Source organism: Sander lucioperca, chromosome 6, assembly GCF_008315115.2.
Source record: "Sander lucioperca isolate FBNREF2018 chromosome 6, SLUC_FBN_1.2, whole genome shotgun sequence".
Classification (NCBI taxonomy): Eukaryota; Metazoa; Chordata; class Actinopteri; order Perciformes; family Percidae; genus Sander; species Sander lucioperca.
This window is the reverse complement of record NC_050178.1, coordinates 37536557-37547590: the sequence shown is the minus strand read 5'-3', so window position 1 is coordinate 37547590 and position 11034 is coordinate 37536557. Positions and strand designations below refer to the sequence as shown.

General features: G+C 39.3%; 1 protein-coding gene across 1 annotated transcript; it reads left to right on the top strand.

Annotated features, from left to right (window-relative positions):
• Window positions 1-2241: 2241 nt before the first annotated feature.
• LOC118495358 (mas-related G-protein coupled receptor member A4-like) lies at window positions 2242-9221 on the top strand. The gene is made up of 4 exons (XM_036002578.1): window positions 2242-2559; window positions 3056-3243; window positions 4353-4474; window positions 9115-9221. Exons 1-4 carry the CDS (start codon window positions 2242-2244, stop codon window positions 9219-9221), a joined length of 735 nt encoding a protein of 244 aa, XP_035858471.1.
• Window positions 9222-11034: the final 1813 nt, after the last annotated feature.

Genomic DNA, 11034 nt, shown 5'->3' with positions numbered 1-11034 from the left:
CAATACTCTATAATTTTATTTAAATACAGCGCTGGCAACGATTGATTTACTTAACAACAACCTTGTAACTGAAAAACATTTAAATGCTACATTTCAAATGTCAAGAATATTTCACTTAATTCATTGATAATTATAGTGCAATTATTTTATGAATTATGCATGGCATATTTTTAAAATAGCTTTTTGCAAAAATCTCACATACCTCCTGCATTACTCTAAAGTACCCAAGGGGTATGCCTACCCCCATTTGAGAAACAGTGACCTAGATAACAAGCTGCAGACTCCCTTTTGAGTGCGGACGTGTGAAATATGAAGTGTTCTGGCTGCGGGACGTGTCCAACCGGCGGGACAGGTCTGTACTGCAGACATTCCTGATCAATTAGAGAGACTTTTCCTGCAGACACAGCTGATCAGTCAGAGAGAGGTCTCCTAGTGACAGACAACGGATTCTTAAATAAAGCTGGAAACAAAGGCTTTGCCACGGTAATCGGGAAAAATGCCAGTGAGTAGGGGTGACCGGGGACAGCTGTAACGTGTTTGACATTTCCTGTCTTTATCTTGGACTTCTTTAAAGCCGCAGTGCGTTTAGAACAGAGCTGGACCTAAACAATTTAGTGCCCAAGGTGCATCTAGTTTTGCATCTCAGGGTTTGAGCTTAGGGCCCTCCCGTTGTCCCGAGCCGAAAAAAAGGGACTGGGACGATAAAAATTTAATTTTGGGAACAATTTTGAACGATAGTTGAAAGAAAAAACTCTGCTACCATTGCAATGAAGAGCAATGAAAAGAAACTGACTGCACGTTTTGTGTAGCAGGTACAGTTCTTTAAAGCTACATGTTTGACCTTTCTGTCATGTATCTTGGACTTCTTTAAAGCCGCGGTGCGTTCAGAACAGAGCTGGCCCTAAACAATTTGGTGCCCTAGGCATCTGGTTTTACATCTATTTTTCACATAGTTTTTGACCATTGCCATCACCATATTTGTGTCTAAAATGTTGGAAAGAGAGAAGATAATTGATAAAGAACTAGAGTCATTAGATCTAATAAAAAAGTAATTTTGTTACATTCATTCGGCTCAAGGTGCTGCACCTAAACTTTAAAATGGAAATCCCTGCACTGTAAACTCAAATGCTCAAATTAATTCATTGGAATAAGTTCAGAAGTTCCACTTACTTAAAACTGTTGAGTGCCAGTTACATATAATATCTTTTGAGTTTAGTTAACTCTTATTTTTTGATTCATATGAAGTTTAGTGCATATGAAATACTGAGTTTTTATACTTAAAATTATTTAGTTATGTTAATTTTATATTTTTGAGTTGCTTATAGGCTACTGATAATATTTGAGTTGGTTTAATTAGCAGTTTAATTTAACGGTAAACCAAGAAAATGCAAGTTTGCGTTTCTACAAATATTTAAGATCTAACAACCTCAGACTTTTGAGTTATAAACTCAAATGTGTGGCAACTGATTACTGAGTAGTGCTTACTTATTCAGGTTTACAGTGTAAACAAAACTACTTTCTTATTTATTGACATTCTTATGTCATTTTCTTCTTTAATTCTTATTTTTCACAAAATTCTTTTAATTTTCAGTCACTTTTTAAGATGTCAAATTGTCTGTACAGTCATGTGTCCATCCTTCATGTTCTAAGATGCTTCGTTGATCTTATGTTTGATGGCCGATGTTGTGCAGAAGATCTCCCATCTATCTATCCTATCTCCCCTTTCACTTTTTTGTGATCTTAACTAACAGTAGTCATTTTGTTGTCAAAACTTAGCTGTTGTCGTTGCAGATCAGTCACCTTTTGTCAGCTAAATGTAACTGCAAAGACCGCTAAACTTAACTGCCACGTGACCGACGGCGGTCGCTGTAATTTTGAAAGATATCATACAAACCTGTTTATGCGAATAAGTTCTCTCATGAACAGTTCTTATGATATCCAACGAAAACACGGTGAGGTTTGAGGTGACGGTTTGGACAGTTTAGGGTTAGCAGACAAAAGGTAACCGTCCTGCAGCGACAACTGTTAACGAAACAACTACAAAGACATGCAAAACAACCTTTAAAAAAGACTCAAAACTATCACACAAATGATGCAAAACAAGTATAAAACTACAATTCTGCTCAAACAAAGGTCCCTGGAACATTTTCATGCTAAAACGTTGATTTATCCAAAGATTTTGAAATTCCAAATGTCCCTTTCTATAACCTGATGTCATTACCTACAGGTTTCACTCTGAAAATGGACGTTAACAACACTTCAAAGGACAACAGCATCTTTACCAGCACCACTTCAAAGTACAACTTCACAACCAACAGCATTCCAACTCCATTGGAATTAGAGGGCAGTGACCCTTTAGGCATCCCTTTAGACATCAGCACTCAAAGCTCTGATATTTACACCAACATATTTATCTCAGGCTCCAGTAATTACACCAACAGCACCTTTGGCTACCTCAGTGACACTGAAGCTGGATTCATCACATATGTGGTGACGTACATCATCATTTGCATTGGCATTCCTTTGACCCTCATCGCCATCTACGCTCTCTACTCTCTGGTATGAAAATTAGGAATGAGATTAATTTCTTTACTGTATGTGTGTATAGGATCTGGGTCGGGCGCCAAGATTCCAAGATTGTGTCCTCTTCTTGTCCAGGGGGGTCACTTAAACGTACATTTTGTAACCCCATCCATGATCGTTTCCTAACCGTAACTGTCCCTTGTCTTACCTAAACTTAAATTTTGTAACCCAACCCACAATCTTTTCCTAACCCCAACTGTCCCGTTCTTGTCCTGTGTGTCACTTAAACGTCCAGTTTATAGCCCCATCCCTGATATTTCCCTAACCCTAACTAAGTGGTTTTACCCTGCATGCTGAAAGATTAAACTTTATGGCGCCTGACCAAGTGTCAGTATTTGAGGAGTTGTGCGCATGAGAATGTGTTTCTGACAGTACAAAAGAGTTTGAATAAAAATATGAAATTCAAAAAAGGCTGACTGACTGCAACTGCTGAGCAGAGAGTTCAGATTTACTTTGATTTTCTTTCCTGCAGGTACGAAATGATCACGTTGCTCCCATCTACGTCATCAACCTTCTGATTTCTGACCTCATCCAGCTCTGCTGCATGATCTGTGAGGTGGCACACCCTAAGAGCACGATAATGTACATTATCTACAATAGTATTTACAACTACAGTCTGATGACCAGTGTTGGCTTCATGGTGTTCATAGCCATGGAAAGGTATCTGTCTCATATAATAGGAATTGTTGTGCATGCATTTTCATACAATATCATCAGAATCAGCTTTATTGGCCAGATTTGCGTAAACAAACAAGGAATTTTACTCTGGTTAATCTTTGCTCTCAAAGTACAACACTCACTTAACATATAAAGAATAAAAACAGAAAGGACAGTAAGAAATATAAAAAAATACTGTTAAGTATGCATTATAACAATACAATAGAATTTACAAATTTACAAAAAATATACAATAACGATTGAAGAGAGGGAAGGAATAGTGCAATATCAGTGTAGTCCAGATTTAAGATTTAAATATAAATATAGTGCAAGGCGGTTCAGTGCAATGATAATATATTAATAACAATGTTGTAATTGTAAGATTAAAATATACATGAGGTAGATGAGCAGAACAGTGTTGATTGACTTTGTTCAGTGTAAGGGTGGGGGCTATTTCTGAGCGTTCAACAGAGTGACTGCTTGGGGAAAGAAACTGTCGTTGTGTCGGCTGGTTTTGGTGAAACGTGCCCTGTATCTCCTACCAGAGGGAAGGAGGTTGAACAGTTTGTGACCAGGATGTGTGGGGTCTCCAGAGATTTTTGCTGCCCTTTTCCTAACCCTGGACTGGTACTAGTCCTGGATGGAAGGAAGGTCAGCTCTAATGATCCTCTCTGCAGCCCTAATTGTCCCTTTGCAGTCTGGCCCTGTCCTGTTTGATGGCTGACCCAAACCAGACAGTGATGGAGGTGCAGATGACAGACTGAATGATGTCTGAGTAGAAAGTGGTCAACAGCTCCTTAGGCAGATTAAACTTCCTTAGCTGTTGCAGGAAGTATAACCTCTGCTGGGCCTTTTTCTGGACAGAGTCAATGTGGGGCGACCATTTTAGGTCCTGTGAAATGGTTGATCCCAGGAACCTAAAGGAATCCACAGTGGACACTGTGTCGTTCTGGATGGTGAGGGGGGGGAGTGTGTGTTTGTGGGGGGACTTCTCCTAAAGTCCAAAGTCATACAAACCCATTCATGAGAATACGTTGATCCAGCATGTGTAGCTCCTTCTGTGTCTGACCGTTGTATTATTGAAATCTGAAGCTGTTTATCTTGTATTTCAGGTATTTGCTGATTGTCTTCCCACTGTGGTACCACTGCAGACGAACCATCAAGTCCACTGTGGTGATCTGCGTCGTGGCCTGGGCCCTTCCTGCTCTCTACCTTTTCACTATATTTTTCGGTGGTAATTTTAACATCCCACAAATCATCGCCGTTGTCTTTCTGCTCCTTCCCCTCCCACTGCTCATATTCTTCTGCTGTGCAACTCTCAAAGTCCTGTCTGCCTCTGTCTCGATCCTGCCTGACGAAAGACGACGAATTGTAGGAACTTTGGTCCTGGTGCTGCTAATTTACACGCTGCTTTTCTTTCCCAACATCATTTTGATAATGGTAGTGAGATACACAAATGACAAATCACTAACTAATACTCTCTTCTACCTGTCTACTGTGTTTCTTAATTTGAATCCTCTTGCAGACTTGGTTCTGTATATTTTCATGAGGAAAGGGGCCCTAGACAAGATCTTTGCCTCTGTGTGTTGTTGCAGAGTGGAAAACAAAGATGTCAGCAGTCTGGAAAACAATACTAACAGAGAGAACTAGAAAACTGGACTCAGGCTACATCCACACTGCTACATTTGGATTTTTAAGCAGCATTTGGAGACAAAAACGATCTCTATGCACATAATAGTTTTATATCCAGTAGCAGAACTAATCTTCGTGCATATTTACACGTTTGACAACACATATCACATGACCATTCACACACACGGGGCATGTGTAGTAAATATTCATCAATGCTAACCCATTATAGCATATGCTAACATGCTAACATATTTTTACATATGCCAACAAGCTAGCATATGCTGATGTGATGGTTCTACTGGGTTTTCTGTGTCAGTAAAAAAGGTTATCTGTGTTAGTAGAGAGCTAGCTATCATATGCCAACATACTAGCATGTGTTAACATACTAACACTTGCAATACTAGAGAGTATTCTAAAATACGGTATCACAGTCTGGTATGGTAACCTGACAGTACAGTCCAAATCACAGATCGCCCGTCAGGTATAGACAGCTATGAAGATTATGTGCCTCATTTGTGCCTATGTCCATTTAGCTTATCAACACTAATATGTAGGCTGGCTGGGTTGTGCACTATGTCATCGCGCAATAAGTAGGTTATTGGGGTTATGCAATATGTCAGTGGTGCAATACATGGGCTTATGGATTGTTCAATATGTCATTATGTACTGCATAGGCTATGTGGAAATGTGTCATTTGTGCAATATGTAGGCTATTTGGGTTGTGCATTATGTCATTTGTGCGATACGTAGGCTATTGGGGTTGTGCAATATGTTAGTTGTGCAATATGTGGGCTATTTGGGTTGTGCATTATGTCATTTGTGCAATACGTAGGCTATTTGGGTTGTGCATTATGTCATTTGTTCAATACGTAGGCTATTTCGGTTGTGCATTATGTCATTTGTGCAATACGTAGGCTATTTGGGTTGTGCATTATGTCATTTGTGCAATACGTAGGCTATTGGGGTTGTGCAATATGTTAGTTGTGCAATATGTGGGCTATTTGGGTTGTGCATTATGTCATTTGTGCAATACGTAGGCTATTTGGGTTGTGCATTATGTCATTTGTTCAATACGTAGGCTATTTGGGTTGTGCATTATGTCATTTGTGCAATACGTAGGCTATTTGGGTTGTGCATTATGTCATTTGTGCGATAAGTAGGCTATTGGGGTTGTGCAATATGTTAGTTGTGCAATATGTGGGCTATTTGGGTTGTGCATTATGTCATTTGTGCAATACGTAGGCTATTTGGGTTGTGCATTATGTCATTTGTTCAATACGTAGGCTATTTCGGTTGTGCATTATGTCATTTGTGCAATACGTAGGCTATTTGGGTTGTGCATTATGTCATTTGTGCGATACGTAGGCTATTGGGGTTGTGCAATATGTTAGTTGTGCAATATGTGGGCTATTTGGGTTGTGCATTATGTCATTTGTGCAATACGTAGGCTATTTGGGTTGTGCATTATGTCATTTGTTCAATACGTAGGCTATTTGGGTTGTGCATTATGTCATTTGTGCAATGCGTAGGCTATTTGGGTTGTGCATTATGTCATTTGTGCGATACGTAGGCTATTGGGGTTGTGCAATATGTTAGTTGTGCAATATGTGGGCTATTTGGGTTGTGCATTATGTCAGTACATTGTGTAAATTGTGTCATTTGAGCAATATGTAGGCTATTGGGGTTGGGCAATATGTTAGTTGTGTTATATCTTATTGTGAAAGGGCTGTGCTACACTTATTGCGGAGAATGTAGCCGACAGGGTTGTTCAATTAAAAAATGCCAATGAAAAGAGTATTTAACGTGCTTACTCTATGTATATGGAAGCATGTTTGTGTTGTATGAGAGTATGTGTTGAGAGATGCTTATTTTCTGTATTTTGGTTTTTTCTTTAAAGCTGTGGAACGAGTCCAAACTAATTTCCCTTTGGGGACAATAAAGTATATCTTATCTTATCTTATCTTATAACACATGCTAACATATGTTAACATGTTAACCCATGATAGAATATATTGACATATGCTTGAATTTTGTCTTGATCTTATTTGATTTCATTCTGGTTTTGTTGCGTATTGTTTAAAATGTTTTAATGTTTTCTTTGACTTTAACTGCCTCCATGTTTGGGATGTGCTCTATAAATATCAACCAGACAATGACATCTGTCATTTATTTCTACCGTCAAAGAGACCCAAAAGAGACCCACAGGAGCGTTTCATAAACTAGCGCCCCTGGTGGCAGCAGGAAATACTTCCTCATATTTAAACCAGAGGAAGTCACAGTCGCGGTTTTAAACATGTGGTTAACATTGTGAAACGGTCCTAGATTGGTTAGATTTAGACACCAAAACTACTCCGTTAAGTTGATAAAAAGATGGAGGTTTTGGGTTCAAATCAGACATTACTTCACTTCCTGAAGCATTTTAATTTAGTCGTTTACTTTCTCCCAGTTATAACTCATGTATGTATATTCAAAACGGTTGTTTGTTTGTTGTTATTTTTGCACAGATAATAAACTAAACTACAAACTGTTTGTCTTTCTTTGATAGGAATAATTTGGGTGTTTTAGTGGGAAGCAGGTATGATGTGCTTCATAACGTAAAAGCTTTTATATGTTTGTTGTTCAAATCACAGTAAAAACGCATAAAAGCATGTAAACATGTTCTTGTAGCAACACAAAATACATTATGAACCAGAAAACAGTAAATATTAATAGGTCTTCTTTAATACGTCACAAGCTCCCATGAAAACATTTGATTTGTGAAATTTTGAGGGGTCTCTAAAATATTGACAGTAAGCTATTTTGCAGCTGTGGAATGTAACTAAGTTACTATGTACTCAAGTACTGTACCAAAGTGCAAATGTTGAGGTACTTGTACTTTACTTGAGTCTTTTCTTTTCATGATACTTTCTACTTCTACTCCGCTACATTTCAGCAAGAAATATTGTACTTTTTACTCCGCTACATTCATCTGACAGCTTTAATTACTAGTTACTTTACACATTAAGATGCTGTCTGTTCATATTGGAGCTGCTGTATCTTATATTTGGGCCTGTGGCGCCCCCTGCAGTAACCTGTGTGGCTGTGAAGACTGATCTGAGAGCAGTGGAGTCACTCCCTACCTGAGAAGGGTCCAGCTGTGGCCTGTAGCCGCTCACGCAAAGAACTTTAGAAAACAGGCTTTTATTTTGAAGGCGAAGAAAACAAGGGGCGTTGCGTGAGCGGCTACAAGCCGCAGCTGGACCTTATTGCCCTACCTTCATTATGAGACCTCCCACATTATTAGGAAACTGTTCCCGGGGCCGCTCCGTACCTGTTCAACACTTAGTTTCACTTTTCTGCTCCTCGTTGAGTTGCAGCTTCTTTTCTCCCATCTAAAGGATTGTTAGCTTTATACTGTGACTCTTAAATGGCTCTTTGCCAGTTTAGTTTAAGTAGAAACCTGTTAAAGTGGAGTTAAGTTCATGTTTAAATAGTTTATATTCGGAGGACAGTTAACACGGCCCTGTTAATCATCTAAAGAACAACAAACTTTTTAAACCGAAGAATTCTTTTACATTACATATACTAACGAGACATTATCTAATGTTAACTTTGGTGATTTTAGTAGAAATCTACAGCCACAAATAGATGCGTAGTGTGGCAAAATAAAGGTTTTCTTTCCACCAGTCTGAAAGAAGACATGGAAGATAAAGAGATCAAAATCTTAAAATTAACCAGAGCATGAAGTGTGTATGTCTGAAGTTTGTGTCGGGACTTTAAAACTCTTCACTTAGGAACGTCTTTTCAGCAGCTGGGGTCTTAGCCAACAGAATAATCAGCTGGTGGGCACTTCCTGGCGTGCGTCAGGAGCGCGCCAAACACTTTGGGTCATTTATTTAGAGTGGCTCTTTTGGGCAGCTGTGGTGCATTTGGGCAGCTCTGGCACATTTGTGCACCATGCAAGGGATGGCGTAAGAAAGCTACATCATAGAGGCTGTGGCGATCATAACCAATCACGTTCCGGATTTGTATCCCCTTTATACGTGGAGGTGTGCGCATCATGATGCACGAGCACTTTGAGGAAACGTGTTATCTTTTTTTCTTTTTTCAATTCTTTAAGAAAATTTCATATACAAAGGTACACACAGATACATAGAACAGACATTCCAAAACAGAAATGTTTTTATTATCCGGGCAAGTTTTGTTTTGATTCACTGGGAATGTTTCTAAATATGGGAGCTTTAATTAATTTCTGTCTATCAGGTGCCATCAGACACCAGACTCTCCTGAACCTGGACCTGGACATGGACCTGGACATGGACCTGGACATGGACCTGGACATGGACCTGGACCTAGCTGTGTGTCCATAAAGAGTTACCAGTCTATGGGTTATCCTTATAACTTCAAAGATGGACGCCACTCTGTTAATCAAAGGTGAGGAATTCAAACTGATGATGAAAACAATATGATAAAGATGATGTTAGACATTAGGGGAGTTAAATATAAGAGTGAAAACTCATCGCTTTAACAGTACACCTGTTCCTTCTTTAATCCTAATTGGACGGCATTACTCTTTGACTTATATGGCCTGCACTGCACACTGCACTGAATACAGCTTTAAAATACACAACGGGCCTCATTCAGGATGCCATATATGGAAAAATTCTCTTATTAGGCAAGAGAAGCTCCCGAGGACCCTATTGTTATTCCCGGTATAATTATTATTCATCATCTTCCTAAGAAATCCATGTTCCCATGCATGAAAACTCACCAAACGTTGCACACAAGTCCAGTCATATGCCAAACATAATCAGTGTGATTTGTGTGCTAATTGTCCTGATGCTACATCTAAAATCCTGAACTTTAAAAACGCATAACAAATCAACCGTACATGCTACAACATCACAACGTAAGTCACACAGTAGCCCTAATAGAGCAGGAACTAAACTATAGATTTTACCCAGTGGCAATTTTGAAGTCCATCACTCTACTTTTTGCAAAACTGCAAAACATCTAAAACCCTATTCCTCCAACAATTTTTGTTTCAATTGACACCAAATTTTGGTAGGTTCATTTCCAGACGGTTCTCCACAAAAGCTAGCTTTGTTTTACTTAGGTTTGCAGGCAAAGTATTTAGTCCCAGCCTCCACAATTACAGAGATAGCAAATGAAATGAAAACTTCAGAACTATTCAACATGAATACACAATGGATGGACATTAACATGTCTTGGAAACAGTGCATACGAGCAGAGCCCAATGTACGAGGCCTTGAATGCAATAGGTCCTTTAACTACGCACCATCGAACACACTTTAAATATGTTCAGCCTGTTGAAATCTCACTTGGGTACAATGATAGAGTGCAGAAAAGGCACTTTCATTATATCCCAATACTGCAAAGCCTCAAAGCAATGCTAAAAGATGAAAGTGCAGCCCAGCAGAGTTTTAACCCACCTCTGGTTGAAGATGGCACACTCCGTGACAGGCACGTCTTTCAATCTAATGCTGTTTTCTTCAGACCCAGATTCTTTAAAAGTGATGCTTTTTCAAGATGCTTTTAATGTAGCTAATCCTCTTAGATCTGTTAAGCAAAAGTTTTAGCTGTTTACTTCACTCTGGGAAATTTCCATCCACACCAATGATCAACTGTTGATCAAATACAGTTGGCCCTGCTCTGTATAGAGAAAGACTAAATATTTTGGAGTAGACAAAGTTTTCAGTGAACTTGTGTCTGACTTGTGTGAGCTGGAGGGAAAAGGCATATCCTTTGAGGATAAGACATATAGAGGTACTGTAGCATGCATAATGGGAGATAACCTGGGCTCCCACATGACTGGAGGGTTTACAGAAATTTTCAGCTTTGCTGAGTCTTTCTGCAGATACTGACATGTCACAAAACATACATTTCAGTCAAACCCTCTCACAGTTGTCACTCAGAGAGATCCTGCCAGTTACCATGAGTCTGTGCAGTTTTTGGAGAGTCACCCTGAAGTTACTATGCATCAGGGCATTAAAGGCATACTATGCAGTTTCTGTTTTTGTCAAACAGCGACCCCTAGATTCGTTGTGGAGTACCTGTATTTAACGTTACTATCGTAAATACCACTCACACTGAGCTGTCTCTGCACTCACGGCCTGATCCCCTCCCCCCTGTATACCGGTACCTGTTCATTAGCATGGAAGC